This window comes from Schistocerca piceifrons, chromosome 8, assembly GCF_021461385.2.
Source record: "Schistocerca piceifrons isolate TAMUIC-IGC-003096 chromosome 8, iqSchPice1.1, whole genome shotgun sequence".
NCBI classification, from domain to species: Eukaryota; Metazoa; Arthropoda; class Insecta; order Orthoptera; family Acrididae; genus Schistocerca; species Schistocerca piceifrons.
The window spans coordinates 270,397,963-270,414,854 of NC_060145.1; the positions used below are offsets into that span (position 1 = coordinate 270,397,963).

Consider the following 16,892-nt stretch of genomic DNA (forward strand, 5'->3'; position numbering starts at 1 on the left):
AGACTGATATTATTTCATAACAGATCTGTCAAACTTTGTTTATAGAAACACTTAATGTTCCATACATATTCACTGTTACTGACAAGATAGAGAGAAAGGGGTGGGGGAGGGGGGAGGGGGAGGGGGGAGGGGGATGAGGAGGAGAGGGGAGGGTATTCTGACTATTACATTAGAACCATAATTATTTCTTTACCTTATATCCAGTTTTCAAATAGTAATCTCGAATTGCTCGACACATAACAATACTGACTGGAATTGTTGCATTGAAAGTTTCTTTTCCTGAAATTAAAAGAAGAAACTTTTAAACACTGCATTAACAATAAAATTCCATGCAGTAGAAAAATATTTTAAAAATCATCCAAAAAACTGAAAAGCAGTGCATTTTTTGTGTACATGTACAACACTACAGTGCCAAAATTTAAATGACATATGTGACTAAGTTTCTGTGGCTGGAGTCAGGTTTGTTGTTCTTGTTTTCATTAAAATACTGATTTAATGTGTTTCTTCACGCTAGTCTAGCCTGTGCAAACCTACTCTATCCTGAATGACTATTGCTACCTAAATCCATTTGAACATGGATACTGTATTCAAGCCTTGGGCTGCCTCTACAATTTTTATCCCTGAACCTTACACTAAACTGACAATTCTTTAGTACCTCAGGATGTGTCCTATCAACCAATCACATCTTTTAGTCAAAGCCCCCCCCCCCCCCCCCCCCAATTGATTTCAGTTCCTCCTCACTTTTTATTTGACCTACTCATCTATTCTTCAACATTCTCTTACAGCACCCCATTGCAAAAGCCACTTATCATCAAATTTCCACTTCCATACAAGGCTACATTTTAAATACCCCCAGAAAAGGCTTCCTAACACTTAAATTGATGTTAGATGTTCTCTTTCAGAAATGTTTTTCTTGTTATTGCCAGTTCAAATTTTATATCCCCTCTACTCTGCCCATCATCAGTTACTTTGCTGCCCAAACAGTAGAACCCATCTACTACTTTTAACGTCACTTTTCCTAACCTAATCCCCTCTGCATCATCTGATTTAATCTGACAGCATCACATTACCCTTGTTTTACTTTTGTTGTTGTTCATTTTATAATATTTTTTCAAGACATTACCGTATTTACTCGAATCTAAGCCGCACTTTTTTTCTGGTTTTTGTAATCCAAAAAACCACCTGCGGCTTAGAATCGAGTGCAAAGCCTGCGGAAATTCTGAAAAAAGTTGGTGGGTGCCGCCACAACTTACTTCTGCCGTCGAATATATGTAGCGCTACACAGGCATGCTTTGTAGGCACAAAGATAAATACTGGCGCCAAAACCTCTGTGTCAGTAAATAAATTTAAAAAGGTGGAAGACGAGCTATTTTCAATGTACTATGAAAATCCGACTGGCAAGACTGTTTGGGATGTTTGTCAATATGGCCAACTCTACGTTCTGAATTTTTTTCCTATCTGTGAGAAGAGATGGTTGCTATAATAGGAACTTTTATAAATTGTGCATCACATGCAGTTTTCTCGTCACCATAAGAATAATACATATATAAACGTTTTGCCATGTATTGTTTCATGTTTGCTGCTATCTCATTTAAATCCGGTCTGTCTAATAAACTACGAAACTAGAGTGAGACAACAGCAAACGCGGAAGAATATAAATATCATGTCATGTTTATATTCGTTTTATTCTTATGCTTAATAGTGATACAGTCAGAAATGAAGCACGGCAATTGACTAGATTTTTAAATCTAAGATGACTCTAATTTCTGTGTACTAAAAAGGCGCCTGCAAAGATTTTCAAACGGAGAAAAATTTTCGCTAAACTCTCGTTCAGAACATCTTCAATCATAAAAAGTCTATTATTTGGTTCTTGTTGATCATTATCAAAGAAAGCAGCAGTGTAAGTAACAACAAATAGCAGTTTCTTGCCGTTGTTTCGCTAATGAGACGATTCCTCTTTTTTTTTTTTAAAAAAAAAAAAAAAAAAAAAGCGTCGGTAGCGCGCACAAAAGCAAGCCATGCCGCGAGTGGCGACAGGCTGTAAACATGCACTATCAGAATGCGGCAAACAATGCATGACACAGTACAGTAACGCATTTTCAGCTTAGAGTGACGTAAATACTTTTAACAAAGAAAACTGCGCTTATCAGATCCAAGAAAAATAAGCTATCAATTCAAACCAGACGAAGATCGTGGAAAAGGAAGGGTACCCATATAAATACGGACGGAGCGCCTGACGCATAGCAATGGCTACCTGGTAAAGCTTAACTGCTGAGCTTACGACTCGAACCAAACTACTGTCGCTGTGTCGTCATTCATTCGACCTAAATTGTGTCTCATATTAGAATGGACCAACTTTGTTTTGATTTGGAGATGCGGCCTATAATTTTTCTCTCCCCTTGAATTTCGAGTCTAAAATTTCAGGTGCGGCTTAGATTCGGGAAAATATTTTTTCCTTGATTTCGAGTCTCATTTTTCAGATGCGGCTTAGATTCGAGTAAATACGGTATCCATTCGGTTAAACTGCTCATCCAAGTCCGTTGCCATCTCAGAACGAATTACAATGTCATCAGCAAATCTCAAATATTTTATTTTTCTTCCCTACCAAATTTCTCCTTGGTTTCCTTCACAGCTTGGTGGGCTTAAACCCGGTCTCACTCTGTTCTCAACTACAGTTTCTCTTCCATGACCTTCCCCTTGTATGATTAGAAGCTGGTTTCCATACAAGTTACAATTACATCTTGCTCCTTGTATTTTATCCCTGTTACCTTCAGAATTTCCAAGCAGGTAGTCCACTTTCTCTAAATCTACAAATGTCAAATGTAGGTTTGCCTTTCAATCTATCTTCTAGGATAAGTCATGGGGTCAGTATTGCCTCACCATTTCCTACATTTCTCTGGAACACTAAGTGATCTTCACTAAGATCAGGTTTTACCAGTTTTTCCCTTCATCTGTAAATAACTTGTATCAATAATCTGCAAATGTGGCTTATTAAACTAATAGATCAATGGTATTCTCAACTGTCAGTACCTGCCTTATTTGGAATTGGAATTATTACAGTCTTCCTAAGTCTAAGAGTATTTCCCGTATCTTATGTATCTTGCAAATCATATGATATATTTTTTTCTAGGCTGGCTTTCCTAGGAAATTCTTGCTTACCTATACCACAGTTTCTGTTAATCCCACATTTTAGATGTTTGCATTCCCTTTCACCTGCTTCATTTGCTATAACTTTGTATTTCCTCCCTTCTGCCATTATATTCGATATCTCTTGTGTTATCCAGGGATTTCTGTTAGGCCTCACTGTTTTATATATGCAATCCTTTGCTGCCATCCCTATTTCATGCCTCAAAGCTACTTATTTGTCTTCTATTATATCCCTTTCCCCCATTTCAGTCCATCATGCCTGATGGTCCCTCTTGAATTCTCAGTAATCTCTGGTTCACTCCATTTATCCAGGTTTCGACTCCTTCTTACCATTTTGCATTTTCTGCAGTCTCAATGTGCATTTCATAGCCAATAAATTCAGCTCAGAGTCCACATCCCCCCCCCCCCCTGCTCCCCCCCCCCCCCCCAGAATAGTTTAAAATCTGGATAATATAAAGTAAATGGACAAATAAAAAAATTTACTCATCAAACTGCGGCAGACACACACACACACACACACACACACACACAAAAAAGGATTTAACTTTCACAAGCTTTCGCAGCCAGTGACTCCTCCTGGCGGAATAGTTGAAGGGGAGGAAGAGGGGTGATGGAAAAGGACTAGAGAGGTTTAGGGAAAGGGGTACAGTTTAGAAAAATCACTTGGAACTCTGGTTTAGATGAGACTTACTGAGAAGGATGAGAAGGAAAGGCTGATTTTTGGAGATTGCACCAGATGAGGTTTGAAAACCTCAGAGCTTAAAGGTGGAAGACTTAGTAATATGTAAGACAGAGATTACTACTAAAACATCGTGCACAAGTTCATAAGAGTGAAAAGCTAAGTGCACTGTATGTAATAGAGGTGGGAGGGGGGACAGCAAAAAATACACACACCAGAAAATGAAAGATGTAGAAAACTGAAATGGAGTTGTAATGGGACACCCTCCTCTAACAGTATGTTTTTTTAAAGAAATAGTTGATACCAAGTAACTTGTATAGGTGATCATTATGTCAGCTGTTTCACTAAAAGAATTTCATATAATTTTGAATACGATTGTATTATATTTCAGGCTAAAATGTATAAAAAGAAATTAATTTGTTAGTACTCTGTGTTTACAGTTGGAATTATTTTTCTTTTAGAAATATTTGAAATTGCAAAATATCTGGAATGCTTAAAATTCATATTATTAATTGCACATTCTAACACTAATTATAAAATTTATTTCTGGATTCATTTACAGAATAATAATATAACTTACTAAAGATTCTTCTTTTGTCAAGAAAGTATGTAAACCCTCTTGCTTTGTAAACTCTTTGGAATATTGTGAGTGCTGTGGAATGTAGGTAGTAGTGGGCATGCCTCTGATGGAAAAACATGTATTTTTCTAATCTTGTCAACAACAATGTAATTTGTGTTCTGAGGTGAAAATTGTAAAGTTGGTGTGATACAGAAGAATGGGATAAAATAAAAGGAAGTCATAGCAACACAAAGAACTTCATCAATTAGTTAGTCATCTGGAAGCCACAACGTTATAAAAAAATTACATCCTCGTGAATGTATCCCTGGACGCAAGAACTGCAGCCAACAATAAGAACAGAAAATGAAGATAAGTAAAAAGTTTTCCTTTTGTATATCTTACACCTCTTGAAGCTTTTGAAACTTTAAGAGACAGAGAAATTTAATGGTAATGTATGGGAGGGTAAGATTACAGAGTGAAGATAGAAACTGTTAGTGTGAATAAATGCTGAGATGGAAGGAATTAACATAAATTAAGACCAGGTGGGTAGCGAGAACCAAGGACACATTGTAGTGCTAGTTCCCGCCTGTGGAGTCCTGAGAAATTGTTATCTGGGGGGAAGAATGGAGACATTTTGTTTTCTCATAATTCCTTTACTACATCCAAAGAGATTTAATATGCATTCTTACATAACTATGCTACCTCTGCCACAAGTACTGTCATCCCAATGAGCAATTTTAAAAACGCTTTGTGCCTATCAACAGCAGTGTCTTATATACTGGCTTCTTAGCACACACCAAAGATGTTTTCCAGTGATGTTTATATAACTGTCTAATTATATGATAGTTTTAATCATCACATTACTTGATGATTAAACAATACCCACATTAATATGATTAAAACTATCATATAATTGACAGTTATATGAATGTTATTGCCAAATGTCTTTCATATGTGTTAAGAAACCAGTATATAAGATGCCTCCGATAATGGGTATGTCTGCCTGACACATGTCTGATAATGAATAAATAAAAGTACGCTCTATTGGGCAGCTTTAATCAATACTTATTTCTAATAATTCTGAAGCCAAACCATTCTTTTACTGTAAGAAACAAGACATTAAAAATTAGTCAACATAAACTGGGAATAGTGGAGCTGGCTTTTTGAGCCCCAATTTCTGGACTGCTCATCAGCTTCTTTCTCAGTCTAGTTTTTCTATATGGACATTCTAATAAGTCTGAAAGGAAAATTGGTCAAACACTTTTATTTGGATCATCAATTAGATTTTAGTAATCAGTTTTCCAGCTGTTGTAGGCCATGAGAGTTGGCACCTAACTGACAATGTCTAGATTGATTTATGCTGTTGTGGTCTTCAGTCCAGAGACTGGTTTGATGCAGCTCTTCATGCTACTCTATCCTGTGCAAGCTTCTTCATCTCCCAGTACCTACTGCAACCTACATCCTTCTGAATCTGTTTAGTGTATTCATCTCTTGGTCTCCCTCTATGATTTTTACCCTCCACGCTGCTCTCCAATACTAAATTGGTGATCCCTTGATGCCTCAGAACATGCCCTACCAACCGATCCCCTGTTCTAGTCTTGTTGTGCCACAAACTCCTCTTCTCTCCAATTCTATTCAATACCTCCTCATTAGTTATGTGATCTGTCCATGTAATCTTCAGCATTCTTCTGTAGGACCACATTTTGAAAGCTTCTATTCTCTTCTTGTCCCAACTATTTATCGTCCACGTTTTACTTCCATACATGGCTACACTCCATACAAATACTTTCAGAAACGACTTCCTGACACTTAAATCTATACTCGATGTTAACAAATTTCTCTTCTTCAGAAACGCTTTCCTTGCCATTGCCAGTCTACATTTTATATCTTCTCTACTTCGACCATCATCAGTTATTTTGCTCCCCAAATAGCAAAACTCCTTTACTGCTTTAAGTGTCTCATTTCCTAATCTAACTCCCTCAGCATCACCCGACTTAATTCGACTACATTCCATTATCCTCGTTTTGCAACAGGGCATCGAAGACCAGACCCAAGAGGTGAAGGGTGTCCACTACCTCAAGGGGTTGGCCATCGAGGAACAGTTCTGGATGGGGATGGACTGTACGGCAACAACAGAAATGCATGACACACGTCTTGGCTGCCGAAAACTGAAGACCATGGGAGAGAGCCCATGAGTGTGTGGCCGGCAGATTGCCCCCTGTAGACGGTGTTCTGCAGCACCCATTACAGAGGAAGCAAGGTAGATATAAAAATCATCAGCACACAAAGATGGAGACACTGTTGGTTCAACAGCTGTCACCAGACCATTAATGGCTATGAGAAAGAGAGGGACGCTCAACACTGAAGCCTGTTGAACCCCATTTTCTTGCTGATGGTGAGTGCTGTAGGAGCAACCAACTTGGACCCAAAAAAAATTAACAAGAAAGGAAGTTACAGATAAAAATGGGCAGAGCACCACGAAGGCCCCATTTGTGAAGGGTGGTGAGGATGTGGTGGTGCCAGGTGGTGTTGTAGGCTTCATGCAGATCAAAGAAGACTGCAAGGAGGTGTTGCCAATGGGCAAAAGCCCATTGGATAGCAGACTCCAGGTGCACCAAGTTATCCACCATAGAGTGGCCACAGCAAAAACCACTTTGAGTCGTTGACAAAAGGTCATGGGATTCAAGGATCCAAAACAGCTGCCGACTCTCCATGCATTCAAGGAGTTTGCAGAGGATGTTAGTAAGGCTAACTGGACAGTAGCTAACCAACTAAAGAGGCAGCTTCCCTGACTTCAACACTGGAACACTCCACAGACGGTTGAAGAGGGTCAGTATACAATGGTGGCCAGCCACTGATAAGTGCTGGAGCACTTGGCTATGTATCCGATCCAGTCCAGGAGCTGTGTCAGGACAAAGGGCGAGGGCGCTGGCAAATTCCCACTCACTGAATGGACCATTATTTGGCTCTGAGCAGTGAGAAACAAAAGAGAATGGCAGTCGTTCTGAGAGCTCTTTCAGGAGAAGGAACATGGGTGGATACTGAGCCGATGCCGAAGCTTGAGCAAAGTGTTGACCGAAATTTTCTGCTACAAAGTCCGGATTGGTAAGGACAACACCATGCACAGGAAGTCCTGCAACCCCAGTGAGAGGACGGTGGCAAAAAATTCGCCTGAGTTTTGACCAGACTTGTGAAGAGGGGGTGTGTGGTCCTATGGCAGCTACATAATGTGCCCAGCAAATCCGTTTCTGAAATCTGATTATGCAGTGGGCCCAGGTGTGGAGTCGTTTAAAGACCAGAAGAAGAGCAGCAGAAGGGTGCCACTTCAAGTGTTGAAGAGCACAGTGGCAGTCTGTTATGGCTGCAGCAATTTCTGGAGTCCACCAAGGGATCATCTTCCAGCGTGGGGAGCCTGAGGAAGATGGGATTGATGAAACAGCTGCTGAAAGGATGGCAGCAGTCAAAGTCTGAGTAGATTCATCAAGACTGTCATGTGGCAATACAGGGGGATGGGAGCAGAGGAGAAGGCACCCCAATCAGCCTTAGATACAGCCCACCTGGGAGGGCGATGGAGTGAGAGACACTGAAGGAAGGTCAAAACAATCAGATAATGGTTGCTGTCACGTAAGTCATTGTGGACTCCCCACTGAATGGAGGGTAGAAGGCCATGACTGCAGTTGGAGAAGTCAGTGGTACAGAAAGTGCCGTGCGCACACTAAAGTATGTGGGAGTGCCTGTGTTTAGTAAACAGAGGTCAAGCCTTGTCAGAACAGCTTCAACTGTCCTGCCCAGGGTAGTCGTATGACTACTCCAAAGAGGGTTGTGGGCATTTAAGTCCCCTAATAGCAGGAAGAGAGAAGGGAGTTGTTGAAGAAGGGTGGTGAGGGCATGGGATGTGGGCGGCCTGTCAGGTGGGAGGTAGAGAATACAGATTGTGATTGAAGTGGCTAGATGGACCCTTACAGCAATGGCTTCCAGAGTGGTATGGAGGGGATCCCATTTACTAACAATGTCCTTGTGGATCGAGGTGCAAGCACCACCAGAAGCCTGCAAAGGGCCAATTCGGTTCTGACAGAAAGCATGGAACCCACAAAGGGTGGGGGAGTAAGAACTGATAAAATGGGTCTCCTGGAGTGCAATACAAGCAGCAGAGTAGAAGGAAAAAAGGGGCTGCAGCTCTGGAAGGAGACGCAAATACCCATTAAAATTCCACTGGACGATTCTCAAGCCAGAGTCCGAAGGGGAAGCAAAGGGACCGGAGTCAGTCATGCCGCCAAGTCACCATCCATGACCGATAAGGGTGGGGTAATATCCATATAAGTGAGGTCAGGCTCTGTTGGTTCATTGACTGGACGAGGGGAAGGCTGCATCTCAGGGGGTACCAGAGGGGCCTTGCCCTTGTTCTTGCATTTCTGCTTCTTCTTTTGGGAAGGAAGAGAAGGGCAGACTTCAGCGAGGGCCAGCACAGAATTACACCCAGTAATCTTGGCGCCCACCGGTTGCAGATCACGCTGCCGATATGGAGCTGTAGATCACCTTCCAGGGATGTGCCGGGACGAGGAGTCCCGGGAGGGAGCTGCAGTACTGGCAGCCGCCGAAGGAGGGGAGCACTTCTCCAGCGGGGGAGGGGGAGCAGCACCCAATGGGGTGGGTATGGGTACTGATGGAGAGGGGGAGGGGGAGTGAGAGAGGGAGGAGGAGGCTGAAGGCATGGGACGAATGGGGTGGAGCTGGGAAGAGGAAGGGGTAGGAGGGGGAATGGACATAACGGAAGCAAAAGTAGAAGACATAGACACTGGATGGAGCCGGTCATACTTTTGACAAGCCTCAGTGTAGGTGAGCCGATCTAAGGTTTTGTACTCTTGAATCCTTTCTTTCACAAACACCAGGCATACAGGCGAGCAAGGAGAATGCTGTCCATGACAATTTACACACACTGGTGGGGGAGCACAGGCGCTCCCTCAAGGGGGGGGGGGGGGGGGCGCCCACAGTCGCCGCAGATGGGATCAGTGAGGCAGCGGGAAGACATGGGTCCAAACCGGAAGCATTTAAAGCCTCTCATCGGTGGTGGAATATAAGATTTTACATCACACCAATACACCATTACCTTGAACTTCTCTGGGAGGACACCCCCTTAAAGGCCAGGATAAAGGCACCTGTAGCGGTGTGATTGTTTGGAGGGCCTCACTGCACATGCTGGATAAAACGAACCCCTTGCCGCTCGAGGTTAGCACGGAGGTCCTCGTCAGTTAGGAGAAGAAGATTTCGGTGGACAATAATACCCTGTACGGAGCTCAAAGATTGGTGGCGTGTGACAGAGACTGGGTCGTCACTGAGACAGTCACAAGCACGCAGGGCATCAGATTGGGCAGCAGATGATGTCTTTATGAGCAAAGCACCCGACCGCATTTTACTCATCGATTCCACTTCTTTGTACTTATCTTCAATCATCTCCATGAAAAACAAAGGCTTGGTCATGGCAAAACTTCCGTCATCTGTCCTGGTACAAACAAGGTACCGAGGGAAAGGTTTCAACCCAAGCCGGCGAGCTTGACCCTCCTCCCAGGGGGGTGACCAGGGAGGGGAAGGCCGAAGGATCAGAAGGAGGAGTGTCACGTCTGCTACCACTCTTAGAGACTGTCACAGAATGGCCAGGATGGTGAAGCTTTCGTCACTTCGTGACAGCGGCCATTGCCGGGGGGTCTGGTGCCCCAAAATGATGAGCATCGACTCCTGGGCATACACGAGGTGTTAACAGCTCAGGTACTAGTAATGTGATCCCTGTGGTTTCTGGGGGCTCAGCCAAGTGGGTACTTAACAGCCCCACCACACAGACTGGCTACCGTGCTGTTGACCTAGCAGGAGGGCAGCCAGGGTGCAAAGGGAAAGGAAAGGGGAGGGGAGGGGGAGAGGAACCTGCACCATGGAAGCTGGGTAGGGAGTTCATCCCCAAATGGCTCACACTGAACGGAAAATTTTGGAAATGGAGGTCAAACACCAAGGGGACCAAAAAGGAGATGGAAACAGCAAACTAAACAATAGCACAGAGCAAAACAAAGCCAGGAGGATAGGCAGGTCAACATAAAGAAGTCCACTAAGAGGGAAAAGAGAGGGCAGGGACAAAAGAGCAAGGATAGGGAGGGAGAGGAACAGGGATGGTAATGCAGTCTGGAAAGGAAAGGAGACTGCAATAGCTTGGGGCCGCGTGCACGCCACACATGTACCCACAAAAGGACTGTGGGCCCCCTGGGGGAAAAGGACTGTGGGGCCCCTTGGGAGAGCATCATCTCGCTAAGTGCTGCAGCGCCTAGTGGAACTAATAATGATACAGGCCAGAGTGCAAGTCTCCACCAGCCAATGGTGCATTCTACCTTGTCGTCCATGTGTGTGTTCACTTCAAGCAATAAATTACAGTGTTCTTGGGTCAGAACACTTTTTGGCGATGAGTACGATACTGGACACCATGTGCTCTACTTTTGTCATTAGTACTTTGAGTTTAATTTACATGGAGGCAATGCTTACGTCTCTTCTTGACAAACAGCAGGTGCTGACACTTGCTATTTCGAGTTTGATGACCTCATTGGCACAACCTGCAGCCCCACCAACAATATATCTGCCACTGTTCGCTGTGTATGACAATGCAGCATAAGGCTGGGATGCTTCTGAAAAATGGCTGCAGCAACATTTCCAGGCATTTGGGGTAACAGATGTAAACTTGTGTAAGGCACTTTCTTTGTTGTGGATTTCATCTCATGGGTCTCAGTTGTTGTGTCAGTTCGTTCCCTTACATGAACCTTCATGTATTTCTTTTGATCAGATGTGTGAATTACTTCATACCTATCACTGTCAATGTACTCTCATTATTGCTGCTCGTGTGGAGATTTACCACTGGCAAAAATGGCCAAAACAGTCATACAGGGCATGGGAAGCAGAACTACATGGGCTTAGCCATCATCGTATTTTGTGACAAATGTTGATAAGTAATCTTACGCTGATAAAATGATGCAATCATACATTTTGCTCCTGTTAGGGAAGTTTGAGAGTGAGCTCTACAGTGTGAAAATAATACGCTTACAGAAGTATTGAACATTGCTCAGTCATTTGAAGTTCCACATGCTACAGGTAGTCAGATAGAAGCCTGGTCCAAAGTTTCAGAAATCAGTTCCTATCACCCCTCCCAGCCTCTAGTCAGTTTGCAAGATAACATAGATGCTATTGCAGCTGTCCAGCAGACATCTCAGCATCGTATAGCTACTCAGCGTTCGCAACAAGAACAGTCCATATCAAAACAGTGGTAGCCTTGTGCTCAGCTGCCTTCATCCCCATCCTGCTTTTTTCAACATGAATGGACCACATGTCCAAGTGCTGGGTAACATGTAATAGGTGCCATAAGAAAGGACATATTGCTTCTGTATGCAAGTCCTTTCCAAACCCTATGAACATGGATGTGAACAGTGTATCAGCAGTGCAGGTATCCAAAAGCAAGGTACACACTGAAGTATGTATGTTGAACAAGTCATTGAGAATATAGGTGGACACAGGTGCAGCAGCAATGTTGGTGAATTCTCAGACTTATGTAAACCTGGGTTCTCCCCTTATGACTCCAGAATCATGGAGGCTGGTAGGTTATAACAAACAACAGAGTCCCATTTTTGGACAGTTTTTTGAAGTTGTGACTCACAACGCAGTGGTTCATTCATCAACATTCTTAGTTGTGGACAATGCGTACACTGAAAATTTGTTTGGATCAACACTTTTAAAGTGTTTGGATTCTCCATCATTGATGAAGTGTTTTTAGCTTCTGATCAACTTCCATATCAATGGTAAGATGCTCTCCATTTTCTCCAGGACAGAATTGTCCAACACAATTTCAGGCTCATATTACATTGAAACAGTCTGCCTGCACCCATTTTTTGCAGACACGCCCAGTACCAGTATCGTTAGAGGATCAGGTTAAAGCAGAATTAGATTGTCTTCAATCCACTTATGTTGTTTGACCTCTTTCTTCCAGTGAATGGTCAGTGCTGCTGGTGATAATCAAAAAGACCTACTAGTAAATTACATCTCTGTGGTGATTTAAAAAATCTATTAATGTACAGTAAATCACTGATATCTATCCTTTGCCACACCCTGATGAGCAGTTAGCAAAATCATTGGGGAGCCATACTTTTTCAAAGACCGACTTGGCAGAGGCATATTTACAGATGCCACTTGACAAGGAACCTAAATTTCTTCTAGTTATCAATACCCCATTTGGGCTTATCAATGCCAGCATTTGCCTTTTGGTGTGACAAGCATAACAGGTATTTTTCAACATTTTTAGAGCAATTTATTGCATCACTTCCAGGCTCCATCAACTATTCAGATGACAAAGTAGTGTCCGATGCCTCTACAAATAAATTTTTGTGGGACCTTTGTGCTCTATATTCTGTTTCACAGTCTGCAGGGTTAAAGTGCAATTTGAGTGAGACACAGTTTTTTCAACCATCAATTATTTATTTGGGTTTTGAAGTGCCCCGTGCTGACATTAAACCATTGCACCAGCATACTGATGCTGTTGCTCTGTTGCGACACACCACATCTACCAAGGTGTTACAGGTATTTTTAAGCAAAATTTCTTACTATCACAAACTCATATGGGATGCTGCCACTATGGCACAATAAACTCCTTGCATTATTATGTAAAGATGTTTCTTTCCACTGGTCTCCTGCCTGTGACTGAGCATTCACATTGTTGAAATTTAAGCTGCATTCAGCCCCTTTTTTGGTCACTTTTCAGCCAGGCCAGCATGTTGTGTTGGCAACAGATGGGTCTCAGGTTGGCCTTGGTGCCATCCTTGTTCAAAGTAAGTGGACTTTTTGAACACTCTATTGCATACACCTCTAAATCCTTAAATTCAGCACAACAGCCTTATTCTCAGACAGAGAAAGGGGCTTTGGCAACCATGTATGTTCCAAAAAAATTCATGTTTTTCTATAAGATCACAAATCACTGATGTCTCTTTTTAACCCTTCGGCATCCTTGTTGGAAAAGGCTGCACATTGCTTAAAGTGTGGGTTATTTTCCTGTCATGATACAACTATGAGATACTTTTTGACCTACAGAACAACATACACATGCTGATGCCTTATCACGTTTGCCGATTGGTCCGGATTCAAGCTTGATAGAGAGGAATTAGTTTCTTTTCATTTAGATGTGGAAGCTCGAAATATTGTTGATGGTTTTTCTTATTACAAGCACTAAAATTGCAATCATGGTAGCCTCAGATCTTGTTTTAAGTAAAGTTGTGTCATTTGTGCAACATGGCTGGCTGGACAAAGCTCCGAGCCATGCTTCTGATCCTCTGAGAAATTATTTTGCATTACAAGATCGTCTTCCTGTTTGGGATGGAGTGCTTCTGTTAGTTACAGAAGACATTAGTCCTTCGGTTGTAGCCTGTTCGCACTTTGGTGTGAGGTTATGCATTTATTTCGTGTGGAGCACTGGGGTATGTCACGTACAAAACCATCAGCACAAAGATGTGTGGTTTGGCCAGGCATTGATGGGGAAACAGCATGAGTTGTTGCAGCCCGGCCACAGTCTGCCACCCATCAGGTGGCTCCCCGTACTTACTTGTCACTGTGGCCAGATCCAGAGCAGCCTTGGGAACAAATTAACACAGACCTTGCGGCACCTTTCCTGAAATTCTACTGGGTTGTTGTAACTGATGCTTCCTCTAAAATTCTGCATGTGGTGTGCTGTCTCTCTACTTCTGTGGCAGCAACTATTTCCACTTTGTCAAAAATTTTTGCAATGGAAGGTCTTAAAATTTTTGCAATGTAAGGTCTTCTGTATACACTATAGTTTGATCCAAGAATGATCGCAATTCATGGAGGTTGAAACAAAGGATGCTAACTGCACTGATGCCTGTTCCCAGCAACAGCTGTAGTATACACATACACCTGTTTTGCACTTGATGAAAGTGTGCATCCCACAAATTATGCCCCCACTTGCTTGCACAAAATTTGTTGCTCGCCAACAACATCATCAATAACAACTTGCAAAAAGTGGAATAAAAATTCATTAAACAATTCACTATGATGGTGTACAATGCTCACACTGCATGTAACATGCACAGCACAGTGCTCAGAACACTACTGATAGCTCATTGGCTGTCAGAGAATGCATGGCATAGGTGTGCAAATCAAGCATAAACTTTACTGCATCGTTTGTGACTCCAACTACAGTTACTGACAAAGGTCCCCAGTTCATATCTCAGGAATTTGAAGATTTTTGTAAAAAAAACTGGTGTTGATAATTTCATGACTCCTCCTTTTCACCCACCATCAAACAGGGAAGTAGATTGACTAGTATGAATATTTAAGACTCGGATGAAAAAATATGTTTGGATGTATCACCGGAAATATCTCTTGCCCAGTTCCTCAGTTCTTACAAGTTCACCCCTGTTGGCGATAAAAGTCTGGCAGAGTTGCTGCACAGTCATCAGCCACAACCGGCACCAGTACCACAGTGCTTCTGGCCTGGCACAGCTGTGCTGTTTGGGCTTGTGCATTTGGCCACCAGCTGAAATGGGTGCCAGCAGTAAATGAGTGTGCTCGTCACCAATGCCTTTGCGTCATCCAGATGGTTGGGAGGGGGGGATCACAACACGTTGACCAGCTACCACCTCACGTGGACAGCTGTCCACTGGGGTGCACCTCTGCTGCCCCTATATCCTCCATCTGCCCAGCCATCTCCTACGTCTTTGCTAGGATCCTCATCTTCTCTTCCACCACTGCCTACATTTCCATGACTGTCTGCTCTGCTGTGTGTGCCCCCTTCAGCTGTTAGGAGCCACTGCAGGACCCCGGCTCCTGCGCTATTGCAGCCTCCACCTCCACCTCTGCCACTGCCACCTCAATCGCTGCCAGCACTGCCTATTTCACTGCCTTTGGCACAGTCTCCTTCCCTAGGATTGGACTTGGATGTGGAAATAGACACTGCACCAGGATAGCCTGATATACTACACAGCCTCTCACAGGGGACCAGGTGTCACATCTGTTCTGCCCATGCTCACACCATTTGCGATCCTATGCAGTGTGTCACATGACTGAACAACCCACATCAACCACAGAAGAAATGGAAATGAGCACCAGAGCTCATTTCTTCGCAAAAGTAAGAAAAGTGCTGTAACTACCAATTTAGTGTGTGCACCACTTCATAGTTTGTGCGTGAAGTTTGTGCTTGAATGAGCCACGAGACGCCACCAGGCCTGCTAATACGACATCAGTTGCATGGGCAGCCAACCGGCTGTGTCTCTTGTTGGAACTACTGATGATATAGGCCGGAGAACAATGCTCTGCCAGCCACTTTTGTATTGCTAATTGTATTGTACCTTGTCTTCCATGTGTGTGTACTGTTTGAGCAATAAATTAAGTGTTCTTGGGCTAGAACAAATAGAATATAAGAATGAAAGGTGGTTGTTTACATTATCAGGATACCAAAGATGAAAAATTAGAAAGTTGCAAGTTTTAAAATGAAATTAGAAATTTAAATATTAATGTGTGGGTAACAAAACTTTCATAGAATCATAAAGCTGACTCAGTTATGTTATTTGGAGAGTATTTACAAAATGAAAAACTGGAAAGTTTATCAAGGACACACACAGTACATGAGAAATTTAATTCTTTCCTAAAAAGATGTCCCTACAACATAATGAATACAGTTTTCCTCTACAACAAGTCAGGGACACATACAGTGGAATATTAAGAGTAAGGGTGGCTAAAATTTAGCACCAAAATATCTTATACCAGAAAGAGAAAACTTTATTTAGTGCCAGTGCTCGAATCACAGATTAAAGGGACATTATCAAAAAAGCAAAAACCACATACTATACATAAAAAATTCCAAATTTCAACAATTTTACCTGACACAGAGAAAACTTGTTATACAATGAACGATTGATAGTTACCACTCAATATGCCTTCTAGGTAAGTTGCTATGATATCTAGAAAGTACACACATTGTTGGCATACAAATATACTAATTATATTTTCACATAGTTAAATCCAAGAAGTACCCAACAAATTGATTCATATGTAGAGAAAGAAAACTGCAATACATTCACAAATCTTATTTATGTTATTTTTATTCAAATATATAAACTGAAACAGTTGCAACAAAACACCTGGACAACTTGCAAGAAACAATACCCCTCAATAAATTCCAAATTCAAAAATTACTACTCTGTTGTTAGACATGAAGCAACACACATAAGCAAAACGCCATTTAACTTGAATGCCAAATCAGTATCAGATAAACTAGAGACAGGAGACAGAAGAATCATCCAAATAATGGTTAAAAAAAAGCACAAAGTGGATGGGTAATGGAGATTGTTGCCCAACACAGTGGTGTACCACGAAAGTGAGTTGACAACAGATACAATGCAAAACGGGATTACCTTTTCCTGCCGTATATCAAGACTATCAGAAACCAGGCTGGTGAAACAATTACTCCACTGCTTTTGC

General features: G+C 42.4%; 1 protein-coding gene across 2 annotated transcripts in view; it reads right to left on the minus strand.

The window, feature by feature from the left end:
* Positions 1-16,892, minus strand: part of LOC124711923 (deoxyribose-phosphate aldolase) — a 202,971-nt gene that overhangs the window by 52,928 nt on the left and 133,151 nt on the right. For both annotated transcript variants that reach the window (XR_007005542.1, XM_047242180.1), the window contains exon 5: positions 194-279. Coding sequence is in view for 1 of the 2 variants with exons in the window: in XM_047242180.1 (XP_047098136.1) it covers positions 194-279 (86 nt within the window). In the remaining variant the exon portion in view is untranslated. The remainder of the gene's footprint in view (positions 1-193; positions 280-16,892) is intronic.